The 19,574-nt window shown below is 49.8% G+C and overlaps 1 protein-coding gene across 1 annotated transcript in view; it reads left to right on the top strand.

Annotated features, from left to right (window-relative positions):
* The first annotated feature begins 426 nt into the window (after window positions 1–426).
* MED12L (mediator complex subunit 12L) overlaps window positions 427–19,574 on the top strand; it is a 330,647-nt gene continuing 311,499 nt past the window's right edge. Inside the window, exons 1-2 of the mRNA XM_027092812.1 lie at window positions 427–697; window positions 1,545–1,761. Coding sequence (XP_026948613.1) covers window positions 1,663–1,761 — 99 coding nt within the window. The 5' untranslated portion in view covers window positions 427–697; window positions 1,545–1,662. The remainder of the gene's footprint in view (window positions 698–1,544; window positions 1,762–19,574) is intronic.

The raw sequence follows: 19,574 nt of genomic DNA, 5'->3' as shown, positions 1-19,574 counted from the left end.
CTCGGGACAGACCGGGCCCGCCTCCGCGGCTCCGGTCTCGCAGGGCTCGCGGCAGGTGGCCCAGCATCAGGGTGCCCACGCCCCAAAGCGAGCGGGGAGCGCGGGAGGATTGGAGCACCGAGGTCTCCCCTGGAGGATTCTCCCCCGCCGCGCCCCCCCCCCCCTCCACGCCCGGCGCAGGTGAGGTTTCCGGCTCAGGCCACGGGGACAGCGACCTTAACAGAGGTCGAGGCGGACAGCGCAGCCCGCGGCCGGGAGAAGGATCCAGGGGACGCCCCCTCCCTCGCCCAGATACACCCCAGGGCCAGCCTCGGCGCCCGGGCCCGCGGGCTGCGCGCTCTGCAGCTGCGAAAACCCGGAGAGGCGGATCGGAGCGCGCTCGCAGCAAACTCCTCCGCGGTCCGGCCGCCGAGCTGGGCATGCTCAGTGCGGCCGCCGTCCGCCAACTCGGAAGCTCGCGCTCCCCGGCCTTGGGGGCGAGAACGCCGGCGGCGGCGAGCCGGCGTCGCCCGCCGCCCCCAGACAGTGGCAAACTTCGCGGCGTCCCCGGAGCTCGCCCGGCCGAGACTGATACCTTACAAATCAGATCAAATCCAGTTGCCTCCCCCCGCCCCATCCCAACCCGAATCGTGGAGGCTGCGGCCGCCAAAGTGCCGCCGCGGCTGGCGGCCCCTGACCACTAGCCGGGGACCAACAGGTAAACTGTTGGGGGCGGGGGGAGGGGGAAGGAGGGCGGCCGGCGGTGGGCGGGGGGTTGGAGGAGCCCGAGATGCCCGCGGGCTAGCTACCCCCGTCGGCACTCGCTGCCAACCCTCCTCACCACCCCCACTTCCCCAGCCCCTGGAGGGGCAGCAAAGGGTTAAGTCGGCCCCGAGCCACCGTGAGCACGGCCCCCTCCACCCGCTGCGACCGCTAGCAGCGCGCCTCGGCGTCTGCCCGGAGCCGCCGAGGGGACCGGAGCCGCGGATGCGCCACCGGAGCCCGGCGGGCGTCTAGGAGGCACCGGCCGCTTCCCCACCGCCCGCATCCCTGTCTCCCCCACCCCCTCCAGGCCTGTCCCCCTCCTTCCCAACCGGGTCCGCGCCCAGGTGGCGGGGTTTGCGGGGCGCGTGGCGGCGGGGGAAGGGTCCCTGCTGTAAAAGAGGGGGCGGGGGCGGGCCGCTCCGCAGTCTCTTCCTCGGGTAGGCGGGCCACCCGCGCCTAGGGCAAGCACTCGAGCCACCTGCCTGGGGCGCCAAGAAAAGTTTTTTTCCCCCCGCCCCGTGCCCCTCCCCCACCCCCACCCTGCGCTCAGCTGGGGTGGGTTTAGGTCCATTGGTGAAAAAAGTCACACGTTCCCATCAGCTGCTCCTCCCCCTGGGGACAGGGTGGTGGGGAACAGGAGGCAGGCGCCTCGGAGGATCCAGGTGGACCTCCAGCCCCTCCGTTGGCGGTGCGTCCCGGGGCTCCAGCGCAGCAGGGTGCCCGCCGAAGGCTGCCCCCATTAGTGCGTGTCTGCGTGCCGGGCAGCGGCAGCATCCAACCTGCTTTATTCCTGCCTGCAGCGCCACACGAGCGAGGAGGGGGAGAGGGAGTCTGTCTGCAAAGTGCTGCTCCCTGGTGCTCAGAGGCGGCTGCTCCAGCTCCAACTCTCATTCATTTCGCCGGTTAACATGAGAGATCATGGCCGCCTTCGGGCTTCTCAGCTATGAGCAGAGACCGCTGAAACGCCCCCGGCTCGGGCCGCCGGACGTCTACCCGCAGGACCCCAAGCAGAAGGAGGTAAGGGCGCCGGCGGCCTCCCCGGCAACCGGGGCCGCGCTCCGCAGCGCTGACCCGGGGCCAAGTTGGCCCAGCGGGCATCGCCGGCGCTGCGGGGGAAGGGTGGGCAGGCGGACTGGCGGCGGGGGCCGGGCTGGGGGGCTGGGGGACCCCCGGCGGTGGAGACCGAGAGGCTGTCAGTCCCCGCGCGCCACGGGGGCGCTCGCTCTCCGGGTGCCGGGTCGCTTCCCCGTTACCGGGCCTTGCACGGCGCAGCCGGGCGCTTCACCCGGTTCTTCCCTACGGAAACCCTCCAGCTCCCTCTCCCCGGCTTTTGCCTGCTTTATTTTTCTCCCCGCCGCTTCGGTAAAGCCTCGTAAACTTTTTGAAAAATGTTGGAATGCAGTGCATCCGACACAGGTCTTGGGTTTTGCGCCAGCCGAGCAGGGGCGGCTGTGGGTGGGGTGGCGGAAGACCTTTTCTGTTCAAATTTTCCAGTTTGGAGTGGAAGTCGTTTTTGTCGAGGTGATGAATATTTAGCTCTTGTAACGTACTTCTGTCTCCCCTCTCCCCTTTAAAAGTCAATATGAAAGGGAAACACTGATTTTCATCCCTAGAGGCGATTGGCTTAATTGCTGGAGGCTGTTTTGTATATGTAAAGGCAGTCAGGTTACCTTGGAAGGGAATAGGTCCTGGGATTGCTTGTTTCTTTGAATGAAATTAATTGGAGGAACCTGGACTCTTCCACTAGCTACACTAGCTTCGATGGCTAGAGTAACCATGGCATTCTGAAGCCTTGTATATGTTTGTTAGTAGTTAACAAGTAATTATGTAACAACTCTCCAGTTATAATGATCACCCCTGGCTACGCCAATTTGCCCTGGGATTTGCTTTTTTTTTTTTTTAAAGATCACCTGCTACCCAGCTGTGCTTTCTGAGTTTGCCAGCTGCAGCCCACCCATCCTCTGTTGTCTTCAGCTAAACATGAAGTGAGCACATTTCAAAACTTCTCTTTCTGGGAACCTAAAAACCTTCTATTAAAAGTTTACAGGCCTACTGACATCACAGAAGGGGCTTTGTAAAGAAGGCCAGGAGGGTCCTTAAGGCTTCCCTTTTGATGAATGTATCTATTTCAATAATAAAGGAAGAATGCTTGTTCTGGTTAAACTGTTTTGTTAATAATGTTTCTGAAAGATAAGGAGTGACGACTCCTTTTAGAGGTTTAGCATATTAAACGTGTTCGAACATCCGTGGAGTAATTCACATCGAAGCTTGGAAGGTTTTACAGGTGTTTCTCAGCAGAGGCTTAATATGAGGATAGGCGTTTGATGAGATTTTGCAGATTTCTTCCCTACCCATTTCTCTCCCTGCTACTGCCACCCAGAATAAAGTTAATTGTTACAGACGAAATAACAAACACTAACAACCAAGTATAGAGAAAGTTAATAACTTAAGCATTTGTGGCAGAAAATTCTTAAAGTTTTGGTGGGGCCAGGGACATATCATCTTGTAATTAATGTCTTTTGTCACATCTTTCCAGAGGGCAGCATAATTGATAGCATCTCCCCAGTTAAGGGATGGGGGCCTGGGATGCCTTGTGGGGTTATTTAACATTTATACCTCAGGTCGACACTCACTCGGGGTTGGGGCCTCTATGATTCTGGAAAAAAATACTTTTGGATTTTAGGGTATTTATGACATTTTATGGAACTCTAAAACTGGAAGTGACCTTAGAGCCTGCTTTTTGTAACTTCCTTTGGACAAAGTGAAACTGAGGCCCAGCAAAGCTTACCTGACGTAAGGTGTGTGGTGAATCAGCAGAGAGGAGTTGGATGACCAAAACGGTATCTTATGTCAAGACCAGTACTGTGCTAAGGATGATTTATGCTAAATTGTGTCGTTCTGATATTATTCCCTTTCCCCAGAGGCAACCAACATTTTATCCCTCTGGAGCAGAGTCAGAGTTATGTGTGGCTGTAGCCAGATTTGAATACAACATGGAACAGGTGCTTGGCTGTTCTTGGGCGGTGCTGTGGTGAGCAGTGTTTCACAAGCTTCAGTTATTTATGCGTCACCTCAACATTTCTATCCCTCTATCACCTGTACTTTTATTCTAATGTTTAACTTTTAGGAAACCTTTTCTGTTTCTTAGGCAGTAATACACAACAAGTCATGGATTTGATGTGATATATATATGTATATATAAATTCATGTCAAATCATGTATATATCTCATTTAAAATTTTTATTTATTTGATGTTATATACACACACATATGATTATTCATATTGAAACAAGACCATAAGGATTAAAACTTTAAAAAGTTCATCTAAAACCACTGGTGTATTCCATCAGAGAGACCTGTCCCACGCTGTGGGAAATGCTGATTTAATGGAGGAAGTGTGGGCTTCCAAGTTAGGCAGACCTGGAATTGGATTCTGGTTCAGCCTCTTTGCATTTGTGTGGCCTCGGGCAAGCCGCATCACTTCTCATTTGTAAATTAGCATCATTGTGCTGTTGAGAAAAACTTGAGAACCCTGGTTCTAAACGCATTACATTTTTGTGAGAAAAACCCTCCTCCTGGTAAAGCTATTCTTATTACTGGAGCTGCAGCTTTTACTGCTGTTAACCCGGGCTAATAGTGTTCTGGAAACTAGCTCCCGGGGGACAGGATGGGACCCTTGAATGAAGACCTCCTGTAGAGAGGTGGGGGTGGGGTGGGGGGGACTGGAAGCTTTAACCTGCTTGATCGATGGAGTCTGTTCATTTGAGAGCTTGCTGTGCCTCAGCGCTCTGCGGGACTTTAGTATATCTTGTGTTATAATACTTTACCCTCTGTCTTCAAGCCTCGAAAATAGGGCACCAGAAAACTGTGAGTTCTCCTTGTTTCCTCCTTCTCCCTTACACCCCATAATACACCTGTCAGCACGTCTTGTCCCGTCCATTTCCCAAATATATTTCCAGTCCCTCTGCCGCTCCCCAGTTTCACCTCACCGCTCACCAGTTTCACCTCACCGCTCACCAGTTTCCACTTCCTTTCTGCTTCAGTCTGACTTTTCTCTGCCCCGGGGCTCTTACACGTGCTACTCTGCCTGCCTGGACCCCTGTCTGCCTTTCCACCCGCACCCGCACCATTCCACCCTGCTCTCATCACCGAATCCGGTGGTCAGGAGGGTAGGTGGGCTCTGGAGCCAGTGTGCTTGGTTTTGAATCCTGGCTCTGCTGTTTACATATACTCCTTATTCTCCCTGTGCCTCAATAGCCCCTCTTGTAGAGCCGGGATGAGAATTCTACCTGCTCCTTAGGGCTGTTGGAAGATTATATGGATAGTAAACCTAAAACACTTAGACCAGAGTATGGCATGGATTCAACACGCAAATATTTGCTGTTTTAAACTACCGTCAGGCCTGCTTCTTCATCATTCAGGTCTCAGCCCAGCGGCCTCCTCAGAGGCCTTTCTAGTATACGTAGACAATTTGTAATTCTGTATTTATTTGCATGTTGCCCCCAGCCCCCCACTAAGGGGTCAGAAACGAGGGCAGGGATGAGAGCTGTTTAGGAATCCCTGAAGTACCCGGCACCTAGTGCAGTTAGTTCCTAGCTGAGGGCATGGACACGTGTAGGAATTTATAAATGAGAGTGGGAATGAATGAATCAAGAGAAATTTGGCGACTGAGGGGTGTCAGGGAGAGTCTAGGTTAAGGCAGAAATTATCCTTGCTGTCTACTTCGGAGGCTCCAAGGCTGAAAGCAGAATTAAACTCTAGAAGTAGAAAGGAAGAGAAGTTTTACTTCCAGGGTAGAAGAGGCCTAAATAGCTGAACAGTCAATGTTTCTAGGAAATCAAATTAGTTAGAAAAGTAGGTTGGGGCAATGGGGAGATTTCTAGGCATCAGGAGCCATAGAACCCCGCCAGCAGGGTCCAGAGGGGGGGGATGGCTTGGTGCGCAGTGCAGAGGCTGCACGAGGACCAGCAGGGTCCAGAGGGGGGGATGGCTTCGTGCGCAGTGCAGAGGCTGCCCGAGGACCAGCAGAGCGTGATTTGGGAGGGCATGGGGGTGGGGATGGCTCCATATGGGTAATGTGTCACACTCGACACACCTGTAGGGCTTGTTAAAAACAGATGGCCAGAGTTTGTCAGATTCGGTAGGGCTGAGGTGGGACCCCGTAATTTGCATTTCTAACAAGATCCTGGTGATTTAATGCTGCTGGTCCGGGGCTCCACTCTGAGATACTGACCTAGAGGGAAGGTGGCATCCGATTCTGCAGGGGCTGGAGAGCTCTTCCAACCCAGGCAGGGCAGGGTTAGACATCTCTGTGGCCGAAGTTGCAGTAGTTTGGTCTAGCAGCCAGCTCAGCCAGGGTGCGGTGGGCTTTCCCCAGAAGTTGTCCTCTCTCTTAGATCTAAGGGAACGAGTCAGAAAGTCTCAGCCCCCTTCCAATGGCTTTCCATCACACTTGGAATAAAACTCAAGTTCCCTACTGAATTAGGCCTTCGAGGCCCCGCCCGTCTGCCCCTTGGTCACTTCCACAACCACTGCCTGTAGCCAGACCACCTGGCTTTGCGGTCTGGCTCCATCACTTACTGCCTGTTTTTTTTTTTTTTTTGGGGGTACGCGGGCCTCTCACCGCTGTGGCCTCTCCCGTTGCGGAGCACAGGCTCCGGACGCGCAGGCTCAGCGGCCATGGCCCACGGGCCCAGCCGCTCCGCGGCACGTGGGATCTTCCCGGACCGGGGCAAGAACCCACGTCCCCCTGCATCGGCAGGCGGACTCTCAACCACTGCGCCACCAAGGAAGCCCCCTACTGCCTGTTTTGACTCAGATACGACCTGTGGAACGGCGGTGGGGTGGGGTGTTCCTACTTATTTGTTCCTACTTCACGGGGTTGCTGGGAAGATAAAATGAGATTTGAATGGTGCCTGGCACACAAACGGTGCTTAGTACAGGTCAGCTACTCTTAGTATAACCCCTCCCTTGTTAAATGATCCCGGGGCTTCGTTATACCTGTAACATCCCCAAGACCCTGCTGCTTGGAGATCTGGCCCTTCCTGATTTGCTTAGCCGCCTCCTGGCTGTGTGGTGGGACCACTGGCCACCTGTCTCCTAGCAGGCCCAGCTCCTTAGTGTTTAGGTTCTTGTCCCTTGCTGCCCCTGCGGTCATGTCTCCTGTCATTTACTTACAGAGACTAGCTGGCAAGGAGACCTTCTTTGTAACCCATCTTCTCTTATCCTTGTTAGTTCATTATTTTGTGTTCATATGTTTTGTCGTGCTTGTCACTGTCAGAAATTCCCTTATTAGAATCCTTATCCTCTCCCTGGTCTTCCTTCCACACTAGGATGTAAGCTGCAGGACAGCAGGGGCTTGTCTGTTGCGTCCACACTTGTGAACTGCCTAGTGCCTGGGATGAGACTGGGTGCTCAGTAAATAGTTCTCGAAGAAATGAATAAAATGCAGACAGAGCTCTTAACAAGCAGTTATGAGTATTTATAACTCTTAACTGTCCCAATGCTTGTTTTATTTTGGTAACGCCTGTTTTCTTGTTAGCATCTAAAACCCTTAAAACATTAAATGCTTGTTTTAGTGACAGCTGGGCAGGTTGGGGGGAGGGGCGGTGAAAATTTGTTTCTTAATAACCTCTGAGAGGGAGGATGTTGATGAAGTTGCCCGGGATGAGAGGACAGGTTGACCAGTTGCCTGGGGCACCAAAGGGCGGAGATGTTTAGGGAGAAAGCTTCCCCCTGAGATGAACTGGCTGGCCCCAGGGCCCCATCATAGACCTCCCTGAATAGCAGTGTTTGGGAGGGGCCTGTGTGTATTTAACTTATTCCTCCTGAGACTCTTAGGCCAGAACCAGTGTAAAAAGCACTGGGTGAGAGGCCCTGTTTCTTCCACTGCTCACAAGAGTGTTGCCACAAAAACTTTGTGGCGGAGGAACGCAAGTAGCTGTCATTTCTCAGGGACTGCCAACACCTGCAGCAGCGTTGTCAAAGATGCTCCTTAAAAATGCCGCCATAATGCGCCCGCCTCCACCCCAGACCTGCTGAGTCAGAATTTCTGGGAAGGAGGTTGAGGAATTTGCATTTTAAACGCGTTTTCTAGGTGATTCCCAAACACATGAAGTTTTGAAAGCCACTGCTTTAGTTTGTGTCTTTACCTGTAGAGACCGTTGTAAGCCAGGCTCCCCCCTTATTCCCGCCTGCTCCCCACTATTTGATGTGTTGGAGTCTTCAGACAAATACACCATTCAGAGTGTTAGTAGAGTGCAAATGCGTTTAGCTACTGTCCCCCCTGAAGTTCTGTTCCGATACCCATGATTCCCAGCGTAGGCTTGTTTTCTGTCAGCCGTACATGGTTTATGGCAGACGAGAATTCCATGCCTTGGGCTTGAAATAGCCACAGCTCCCTTCTGTGTGCACTGGGCTAAACTTGGGGCTCAGGGGAGCCGTTCTTGCTTTGTCCCATGAGCATGTTCTTTGAACTTATTGGGGGCTACAGAGTTTATATTTGACTTTGGGGCTGGGCTTTCAACTGGGCTCTCTGGGGACTCATGTAAAGCTGTTAATTTGGGGTACAGCCACCATCCTTTAGCCTGTTGGGTATTTCACTTAGTCTGGCACCTGTAGAGGTAACATGTGATTCCTTAGGAAGACGGAGGACCAGGAAGTGAGGTCTGGAAGGCAGACTGCCTTGGCTGGGCGCTGAGTGGGAGAAAATGAGGATGAGCAGAGCCCTAGGATTTCAGCTGAACCGGTTAGCAGTGCCTCTCAGGGGTGTGTATCCATCCAGGTGAAAATAAAACAGAGGTGGGAGAATGGAGTAAGTGGAAGTTGGAAATTCCAAAGAATTGTGATGTATTTCTTCTGAAACTCTCCTTTAATGAGGTTCTGAACCCCAGCTGTGAGGCTTCTTGACAGACTAGGCAGGAATTAGAGAAGGTAGAGGGATCCATAAGAAGAGTGAGCATGATTACAAGTTCCCTTCCCCAGCGTTCTCTGAGCAGCGATGGAAGGAGCTGGTGGCCTAAGCCTGGAGAAGGGCTGACCTCAGAGCCTGAGCGGGGAAGGCCAGGCAGGAGAGAAATCCAAGGGAAGTGTGGAGGGAGGCACCTACCTCCTACACATTCCACTCTGAGAAGGGAACATGGAAACGCTTGGACTTCTCATTGTTTTTAGAGGATTTCTGAAGTTGGGTGATGACAACAAGGGAGTTCATGGTACAGTCCTCTCTATTTCTCTGTTTTGGAAAATTTACATTAAAAAGAAGAATGTCATTATGTTACCCAATAGCATGATTTCTACTTTAAAAATATATGTCTACGTAATCTGGAAGGATTATCACCCACACGTAGACAATTGCTCTCTTTTAAGGATGGGTGTAGGGGTGATTTTTATTTTCTTTTTTGTACTAATCTGTATTCTCCACTGTTAACAATAAATGTGCACTACTAGTGTCATTGGAGGAAGTAACTTAATAATTATTAGGTAACTTTGATTGGGTTTACTGGAGTGCATCTTTGTTGTTGGTTCCAAACCAAGTTAGAGCCCCTTTAGCTGAGGTTTAGGTAGAGGGATCTTGAGGGTGTAGGTATAGGCACTTGTGACGTGTCAAAGCTGTGATGAGGCTGGGTTAGGGCTGTTAGGTCAACATTCCAACCCTGCCACTTAAGCTGTGTGATTTGGGGTGCTGTGTCATTTTCCTCACCTATGAGCTGGAGAGAATAATACCTAGTCATCTAGAGTGTTTTGAATGTGGAAAGAGTATTGTAAACTTAATTTTTACCAAATGTTGAGGTATCAATTCAGTGGTACCAGCTGATTATTAAAATTTCAGGAATTTTGTGAGCTGGTTAATATCATGCTGGTGACTTGAAATTTGGCATCAAGGGAGTATTTACACCAAGGAAATTGGCAAATGCTACGCATTAGGGGTTTTTGTTTTGTTTTAGTTCTTTTGAAAGCTGGTTGGTAAGCGTTTCCCCACACAGTGCTGGGTATGGTTGTATGTGCCAGATGCCTTGTTGGCTACTTTACCATCATTCTTATCCCTGTTTCCCCTACTTGCTTCCCACCAAAAAAAAAAAAAAAAAAAAAAAAAATTTAAAGCCAGATCCCCACTTTCTTAGCCTCTCTTGCAGCTTGGGGTAAGCATATAACTGAATTCTGGCTAAAGAGATTTAATAGAAATCTGCTTTGTGACTTTTTGGAGAAGAATATTTTTCCTTGCTGAAAAAAGTACAGGCGAGGGAGAGAGTGCCTTCTCTTACTGCCCTGATAGCTCCTTAGCTTCCTATCTTTGGAAAATTAATAAGAGGATATGATGGTTGGAGCTAGGGCACCTGTCTTGTTACCATGAGGCAGTGAGCCTATGGATGAAGAGTGGAGGTGATTCAGTGGCTTTATGAAATTGTTAAGCTACTGAACTGACCTTGACCACCTCTCCCTGGACTTCTTGTTAAGTAAACAAGGGGTGTCCACATGGTTTAAACCATTGGTGGGCCAGTTGTCAATTTCTTGTGTCTGAAAGCATTCGAAGGTTGTCATGGTACTTCCCATTTCTATTTTGTCCCCCTCAAACCGTCACAGCATGAGCCTCTTCTCCCAGAGAATATACATTCCCAGAACTCTCCTACTGTCCGGCTTCCTAAGTACAGCAAGAGACAAAGATCACCTGTACCTTGTCTGTTTGGTGCTTAATTCTGCAGAGCGCCTCTCAGAAGCTGAGGGGATGTGGAAACGGCTCCTTCATTTGTTTCCATTTCTGGCAGAAAGAGTGTTGGTGGGAAGGGAGGGAGATCCCTATTGGGTTTTGTTTGGAGAGGGAGAGTCTGTGGGTCTGTATCATTCTGGGGGGGAACCAGATGTGTTTAGAGCTAGAAGGGAGCTTAGAGATAGGTCGCTCTCACTTTCCTCATTCAGTACAAGTGGAAGTTGAGTCCCAGAGAGGTTAAAGTGACTCGTGAAGGCAGATCTTGGCCAGGCACTTGTGTGCCCTGATTTGTTCTTGCGGCTTTACTTGGCCTCCCCTCTGTACACGGCCTCCACTTCTGGTAAACACCCTTGTGTCGCCCTGGCAATGAGAACTACTCTGCACTTTAGGGTACCCAGTGCCTCTGTGAGAGCTGGGGACTGTTCAGCTAGCCATTTACTTGATCTTCTCGGAGCCCGCCAGAACCTTGTGTGGTGTCTCCTCAGCTCAGGCGCTCTTGTCGTCCTGTTTTTTGGTGGGAGGTTCTCAGCCCTGTGCATGGCCTCTGGTGCAGATGGCTCTGGCGCTGGCCTTTGTGGGCTGTGTTGGGGATTGAGCCTGTCCAGTTTTCATTTTCTTGGTTGAGATTCTCCTTTATTTATGGGTAGCTCTCTTGGAGATACAAACACACAAGCTGCACCAGTTGCCCACTTCCAGGGAGTGACACTTATCCATGGCATTCTGTATACAAAGGGATCCCCCTTAGTTATGAAATGCTCGGGCATGAGAAGAGGAGAAAAATCTTAGCCCCTGGGTTTTATTTGCCGTGTTCTGAAGGAAGCATGACTATATGTGCTCATGCCAAACGGATTCTGTCATCCAGTCAGTATTATTGAGCACCTTGTAGGCATTTTGCCAGCCGTGGCTTCATGAGGACAGGGCCTAAGACTTGTATTTCCTCCTCTGTCTCTGGCTTTGAGCACAGTGCCTGGACCAAACCTCGGACTCAAAATGTCTTTTACGAATGAAAGTGTAAACAAATGCTGAGAGCATTGGGTATGGTCCTGGGCCCCCAAAGGTTTCAGTACAGAGCAGCGGTTTTCATCTGGGGTGGCCCCCTATGGACACTGGCAGTGTTTGAAGACATTTTGGGTTGTTCCAGTTATGGGTGCCTGTGTGTGTGCGCGTGCATGTGTGTGCGTGCATGCACACGTGTGTTAACTGCTACTGGCATCTGGTAGGCAGAAGTCAGGGGACGTCGCTAACACTCTCCAGTACTTCAGACAGTCCTCACAACAAAGGCTTATCTGGACTCAAACGTCAGTAGTTCCCAGGTTGAGAAACCCTGGTCTGGAGGGAGTGACAGACCTGTAAATACGGGATACAGTGTTTCACATGTTATTCGAGGGGAATGTACGAAGTGCTGTGGAGACAAGCGGCAGTGACCCGCTTTTTTTGTTTTGTTTTGTTTTGTTTTTTGCGGTACGCGGGCCTCTCACTGTTGTGGCCTCTCCCGTTGCGGAGCACAGGCTCCAGACGCGCAGGCTCAGCGGCCATGGCTCACGGGCCCAGCCACTCTGCGGCATGTGGGATCTTCCCGGACCAGGGCACGAACCCGCGTCCCCTGCATCGGCAGACGGACTCTCAACCACTGCGCCACCAGGGAAGCCCAGTGACCCGCTTTTTGACAGGACCTTTTAGAGGAGGAGATTTTGAGCCTTGGACTTGGAGGGTGCGTAGCAGTGGCGGGGGCTGAGGGTGTGGTGTGAAGGGTCACAGGCCAGGAGGAACGTGGGCTGTGCTGTGAGCCTGAGGTGTGGTATGGGGCGTGTAAGGGGCACCCGGGTCAGAGTGGGAAGGAAAGGTCAAGTTATGGGATCCTTTGTGTGCTGTGTGGAGGCCACGAGGTGGCCGTTCGAGGGTGTTAGGGGAGTGAGATTTCAGATGACTAAGGGTCTCAGTTTGAAGGGATGGTGCTTCTGAGGGTCACACTGAGGCAGAAAGACTGACGAGCTAGGTGGTCACTGACGTTCCAGGCCTCGGGGGTGGGGGCGGTGGATCAGGTTTTCGTGGCTGCCATAACAAGGTACCACAAATCAGGTGCCCTGGAACGATGGAAATTTATTCTCTCGCAGCTCTGGAGGCCGGCTGTCTGAAGGGAGCGTTGATGGGCTTATACTCCTCTGGAGCTCTAGGGGAGAGCGTTTCCTTTCTGCACCCAGCCTCTGGTGGCTCCAGGCATCCCTTGGCCTCTTTGTGACCACATCTGTCTCACTTCCGTCTTCACATGGCCTTCTCTGTGTGTCTGTTCTCTGGGTGTGCCTGATAAGGACACTTGTTATTGGATTTAGGGCCCACTTGTATAACACAGGATGATCTCATCTCAAGATCTTTAACTTAATTACATCTGCAAAGACACTTTTTCCTTTTTTCAATTAATTTTTTTTTGGAGTATATTTGCTTTAAAGTGTTGTGTTAGTTTCTGCTGTACAGCAAAGTGAATCAGCTATATGTATACACATATCCCCTCTTTTGGATTTCCTTCCCATTTAGGTCACCACAGAGCATTGAGTAGAGTTCCCTGTGCTATACAGTAGGTTCTCATTAGTTATTTACTTTATATTAATACATAGTAGTGTATATATAAAGACCCTTTTTCCGAATAAGTAACACTCTCACAGGTTCCAGGATTTGATTGGGATGTCTCTTGTGGGTCCTTTTGGCCTCCTGGGCTTGGGAAGAAAGAGTAGGAGAGAATTTAGGAGAAAGGCTATTGGGGCGGCAGAACTGGCAAAATGGATGTGTTTGGTGAGAGGGACGAACGAGTACAAGGCTGTACCAACATTTTTAGCTTAGGCCAGTGGTTCCCAAACTCTCTGATCTTAGGACCCCTTTATAATAAACCTCATTTAGGATGCCATAGAGCTTTCATGTAAGTTATATCTCAATATTTACCATATTAGAAATTAGACCTGAGAAATTTTAGAAATATGTATTAATTCATTTAAAAAAATAATAAATCAATTTCATGTTTCACATGTATTTTACGAACAAGAACTATTTTTCCAAATCAAAAAAAAATTGTGGAAAGAGTGGCATTGTTTTACATTTCTGCAGATCTAATCTCTTTAGTGTCTGGATTCTCATATCTAGTTCTCCATTTAGTCTATTAGAGTATGTTGTTTCGATTGAAGGATATGAAGAAAATTTGGTCTCACGGATATGTAGCTGGAAAGTTCTTGGGAACCTCAGAGGTCTTTGAAATGGAGAGCACTGGCTTACACAGCTGGGTAGGTAGATGATTGATAGTACCCCTCAACTAACATGCCATAGGGAACGAAAGAACTTGTTAACGTTTTTTTTTTTTTCCAAGGGTGGGAAGGTAGGGGAGGGGAGTGGAGAGAATGAGTTCATTTTTTAAAAAAATATTTTCAATTTGAGATGCCTCTGGGGAATCCAGGTTGACCTGTAGAGCAGTAGAACAGACCTGGATTTGGGTGTCATTTGTGCATGGCTAGTTGAAGTCATGGCTGCGATTACCTGTTGAGCATGTGCAGAGAGAGGGAGGAGGAGGCAGACTCTAGACACTTGGCAGCAGGACCTCCGAGGAGGGGAGTCGTTAGGGAGACGGGTGTGGGGGTGAGCACTGGTCCAAGGGGAGAGCTAGCGTCTCCTTGGCCTCCTCTTAGTTTGGCAGTTCCCCCTTCAGGGCCTTTGCACGTGTGCTTCCTGCCGCCTGGTTGCCTTCTCTTTGTCACTGCAGTGTGATGATTTGCTCCTCAGCACAGTTTGTGTTTTTCTTCTGTGCTCTGTCCTCCAACCAGTGTAGGTTTCATGAAGCAAGGGCGATGTCCTTCCCCCCCCCCCCACTGATGACCAGCGGCATGGAGGGGGTCTGGGGTACCGTAGGGGTTAAAGAAATATTTGTTGACTGGACCTGGTAACGGGGCAGTCATTATTAGCAAATGGTTCTCAGAAGCCCTGTACAGGGCACTGTGATGCCAGGAAATGTAAGACATGGTTTCTACTGTTGAGGAGCTCTGCATGGAGAGATGACAGTCCTGTGTGCAGAGCCCTGAGGTCATTCAGTGCGGTGGCGGAAACCAATGAGGGAGGGGTCATCTCTCTTGAGGATGAGAAAAGTCTTCAGAAATGTGGGTGTTTTTCAGATGACAAGGTCTTCTGGGCAGAGGGTATGAGCAAAGGCACCGCGATGGGAAATGGGACACAATCTTTGGAGGAATTGCAAGTAGTTCAGTAAAGCAAGAGCGTATTGCATCCTCAACTTGAACATATCTATAGATTTTGGGGACAGAGAGAGGAAGAGATTAAATCTGCTGGAGAGAGAGGGCTGTCCGCTGGAGCAAGGCTGACCTGGTCCAGGGACCAGGGGACTGAGGTCCTACTGGGAGTGACACCTTATATGTAGTGTTACGCATTGCTGCCTCTGAGAAAGGACGGGATGCAGGACGTATACAGGACTCCCTGTTTACCTTTCATTTTCTGCAAGCATTTCCAGAGTTAGTTTGAATGTGCAAAGATTTTCCTCGGCAAGAATTAACTCAGCCTTCAACCCACATCCAATGTGCCACAGCTCAGCTACGCAAATGCCGCCTTGTTGTCAACTCAAATTTGGTGGAATTTGCTGCTTTCCTTTTCCAGCCATTTCATTCATGGATTAATCTAATGAGGTTGTTGAGATTAGGACCATTTTAAGGCATTGGCAGCAGGGAAGAACTAAGGAAAATGTATTTTGTCTGAAGCGTCATTGGAATGTTTTGCTAAGATGCCGGTTTACGTAAAGGTATAGAGAGAGGCTCTATCAAAGTTATGTCCAAGGCAGTGCGAAATAATTTATATTTCTCCTGAGTTCTGTGAGGAAGGTTAATATTGACATTGCTTAGCGTTTTTTCTTTCTTTCTTTTTTTTTTTTCTTTCTTTTTTTAAAGCTCTACACAGTGCTGCTAGTAGACAGTATGGAAAGTATTTTTGGGGTCAGAGCTGTTTTCACTCTTTGGTCAATTTTAGACTAAATATCAACTCCTTGGGAAAAAAAATGATCGTGAACTGGAGACACTATTTACATTTCGACTACTCACATGAGATCTGCTTTTAAGTCATTATTAAGTAATCGAAAATGTTTGTGAAGTTATACTTCCATTTACTTAGTACTTGATATGTGCCTCCTACAGCACTCAGCGATGTGGGTGTGTAGGAAAGAAATAGAAGTCTGCTTCTGTCCCCTCTAGAACAGCGCTTCTCAAAATATCTATGGTGAAGGACAAGTTTCTTTAAAATTAATTTTCAATCTGTTGCAGACTGATATAAATGTATGATAAAAATGAATTACTAGAAAAATGAAATGCTGCTTGAATGTAGTGGCAATGTCAAGTTGCTATGAAAGTTTCCAAGCACTCACTCTCAATTTTTGCATATTATTCTTGAGGGCCAGTAGCAGTTTCAGACCACACTCTGAGTAGCACAGCTCTAGAAATTAACATCTGGCTCACTGACGCACATAAAACGGTTTTAAAAATGACTAATGCATTGGTTTTTGTTTATTTTAAAATTGAGGAATAGCGTATACATTCAGTATGGGGTATAAAGTGCTGCGTTCCATCACGATAGACAGCGTTGATTGTGTTGGTTATTCTGAGTGCTTTACATGTTTGGTTTTATGTCAGCCTCACAAACACCTCTCAGGTGGGTACTCTTACCTCCTTTTTACAGACGAAGAAACAGGCACAGGAGAGCGGTCACAGGGGTCACTTCACTTGCCCAAGGTCCTTTAGCTGCATAGTGATGGAGTTGGAATTGGACTCCTGAGCCCGTGCTGTAACCATTCTGCCCTCTGTATAGTGTGGCTAAAAATGCTGCGTGAGTTCAGGAAAGAGAGGGTTGGAATACGTGGAGGTCTCCCTGGAGGATGTAGGTGTGAGGGGCAGGACCCGAGTGAGCCGGGGCAGGTTGTACCCTTTCTTTCCTAAGAAAGAGCTGAAGGTAGGATGAGCGAGGCATGGAGGGGAAAAGGCAGTGTCTCTGCAGATGGGGCTTGGAGTCCTGGAGTCCTGGCGGGTTGCGGTTGCGGGGTGGTGGTGACGAGTTCACGAGGTCCCGCTGTCAGATTTATCTCAGTAGCTCATGCCTAATAAATCCGGATGGGGAGAGAGTGGAGTCGGGGAGGCTGCGAGGGAGGCAGCTGTAGTAACCAAAGCATGAAGTAAAAAGAGCCCGACAGATCTGGGCTTTAAATAGGACTGGAGAAGAGGAACTGGCGGTCGGTGACGAATTGGTCAAAGGAAATGAAGGCGAGGGGAGTGCGGAAAATGCTTCGAGTTCTTGGACACCGTTCACCTGGGGTGGTAGTAGGTCCTGTTGCTTGAGCATCTCAGAGTGACACCTTTTTGTGCTCAGTCTTTAGAGATATGGCAGGTATCTAGAATTACCTGATGGCTAGATTGGAATGAATATTCGGACTCTCCTCCCCTCCCACCCCTCCCCACTCACCTCACTCACCCTGCGGCAGGAAACGTTTAGTTGAAGGTCTGATGACTCAAAGGGCTTTTGGTTTATTGTCCCATGCTTTAAACCTCGCCTTCAATACCTGTTATTCAGCCCTCCACGGGCGGCTTTGGTGGCGGTGAACCGCCAGACTGCTTGGAAGGTTGGCTAAGCTCCACGGAAGAGGTGGGAATGAGCAAGCCTCCCGAAAATAAAAAGGGTGGAGGCTGAGAGGTGTTAACAGAGGTTGACTTTAGGACTACATTTTCGGAGGTGGACTCACGGACATTTGCTTTCTTGGTTCAAAACTGTAGGTTTAGCCTCTCTGTTTCCGGGTAAACAAATGAACAACGTCACCACCACCAGCAGCAAAAAAAAGACATTCCCAATCTCTGTTCTCCCTCCCAGGCAGGAAGAAGGGTGTTCTGCAGTTTTACTAGATTTTTCCGGCGCCCGTTCCATCCCTATCACCCAAGAAGTTTTCCTCTTTGTGAATTTGCAGTTCATTTAGTGGAAATTGCACAACACGCCTTCCTACAGGCACGTGGCATGAGGGATGCAGTTAGGCGTAGGGTAGAAGTGAACAGGAGGACCCAGGTAAGGGGCACAGTGAGTCAGTCCACCGGACAGTTAACTTCAGAGGACAGAAACCATGGCTTGAGTTTGTTTTTTCTGCCCTCAGATCACCTAGCCCAGTGGGAGGCAGATTCAGCACTAAGTGAAAAATATGATTTACAGGAAGAGCTTACATTAAGATGTGACTGCAATGCATGAGTTGTGTGGGACGGTGACTTACCTGAGCAATGGGGGATCCAAAGAGAAAATTGTCTCCTGAGGCTGCCTTAAATACAGTTCTGGGCAGAATCAACTCTGGACACCTCAAGTCCCCTTTCCTGCTTTATGCGTCTGCAAATCTAAAAGTTCAAGTAGTTTTCTCTGGCAGTTTTCCTACAATTTTCCTGAGAGCCACATCCAGGTGTTTGATATCAGAGGGTGACATGCATTTGAAGGTGATTTGAATATGAATTAATAGGCTACAATTATTTAGATAGGAGTGGAATAAATGCTAAGTGTATTTGGAGGTAATTTGAATCAAAGTCTCTCCCACTTTCAGTGGAGCGGGAGGGCCTGCCTGTCTCATGGTTAAGGATGAGGGAGGTTCTCCTGGGGAGTCGGGCCCCAGAGTCTCGTGTGTTCAGCACATCCTACTCGGTGGACATTCCCGTTCGCTTTTTGGAGAGTGGCTGAATCCCCGGACGTGTGGTGCGTGGTGTGGGCCTGGATGTGCTGCCTGGTGAAAAATCACAGTTATAATGACCGTGATGAGCATTTTGTTTTTTGGCCGCGGCGGGTGGCTTGTGGGATCTCAGTGCCCCGACCAGGGATTGAACACGGGCCCTTGGCAGTGAAAGTGCAGTGTCCTGACCACTGGACCACAAGGGAACTCCCATGAGCCCAGTTTTAAAGCGCTGAGTGCCTCACGTACACATATGATTTCCTCTTATTCTTTACAACGGAAGGTAGGTGGATCTCCATTTCACAGGAGGGGAGGGAGCCAGGATTCTAGTTGAGGTTGACAGGAATCATACTGATCTCCTCCAAGATCTCCACTTCTTGGAGAGCACATTGGGCCTCCTGGAGGCTTGATTCTCACGTGGCCGCTTAACCATTTCACTGCCCCGCCCCCCCACCTTCAGCCTCAGTTTCTCAGCCTGTAAACGGGCGCCCATCCTGCCAGAGCCATTTGGCTTTTAGGAAGACGGGCGTGAGTATGCTGCGTAAAGGCCAGAGAGTAGAGTAGTACTATAACCATGGTTTCCTTTTCTTCTCTTTTGCCTGCTGCTCGGTGCAGGTGTGCAAGATAGGACTTGCTGTTTTGTGTTGAGCTCATATCCTTTGGGGTTCGTCTGAGTCCCCACCGTTAGTGATTGATGGCCTGCAGGTGTGGTTTGGATGGGGGTGAATATTAATAGCCGTGTAGACAAGGGTTGATGTGTAAAGACCTGAGTTTCAGATGTGGCCTCGATGCAAATGTGGCCCTGATGTTAAGAGATGTTGGTGGGGTAGGGGAAATGCTAGGTGGCCTTTTAGGGGAGTCCTGCCTCCCCTGAGTCAGTCTGGCCCCTTCCCTTGGCTCTCTCTTCAGGAGGCTGGTGGCAGTGCCTTTTCTTACAAGCATTTTGGCTGCGTTGGGGAAACAGCCCACTACCCCGCCTTTTTTTTTTTTTCCCTAAAGTTCTCAAACAGCTGTTAAGTGACCTGTCAATTAGAAGAGATCCAAGCAGAAATCAGTGCCTGTTGTTGTGATGCAGGGCGCCGGGGTGTCCCCTTTTACAGAGCCAAGCGATGCTGCTTTTCTCAGCCGTAGACTCTGCGTTGTAGACCCTTGCTGCTGCCAAATGGCCTGGATCCTGGTTTTAGAGGGTAGTCTTGCTTTGAGGGATAGGGCAGAGCTTCCCCTCTTCCTCTCCTACATGGATTTTTTTACTTTCCTAGGGCTGCCTAAACAAAATACCATAAATTGGGTGGCTTAAAACAATGGAAATTCTCCCACAGCTCCGGAGGCAGGGCCACACCTCTAGAGGAGGATCCTTCCTTTCCTCGTCCAGCTTCTGGGAGCCCCAGGCTTTCCTTCGCTTGTGGCAGC

Source organism: Aethalodelphis obliquidens, unplaced genomic scaffold, assembly GCF_003676395.1.
Source record: "Aethalodelphis obliquidens isolate GAN/ISIS:26980383/991018 unplaced genomic scaffold, ASM367639v1 scaffold81, whole genome shotgun sequence".
Classification (NCBI taxonomy): Eukaryota; Metazoa; Chordata; class Mammalia; order Artiodactyla; family Delphinidae; genus Aethalodelphis; species Aethalodelphis obliquidens.
The sequence above is the reverse complement of the archived record's forward strand: the minus strand, read 5'-3'. Positions and strand labels throughout refer to the sequence as shown.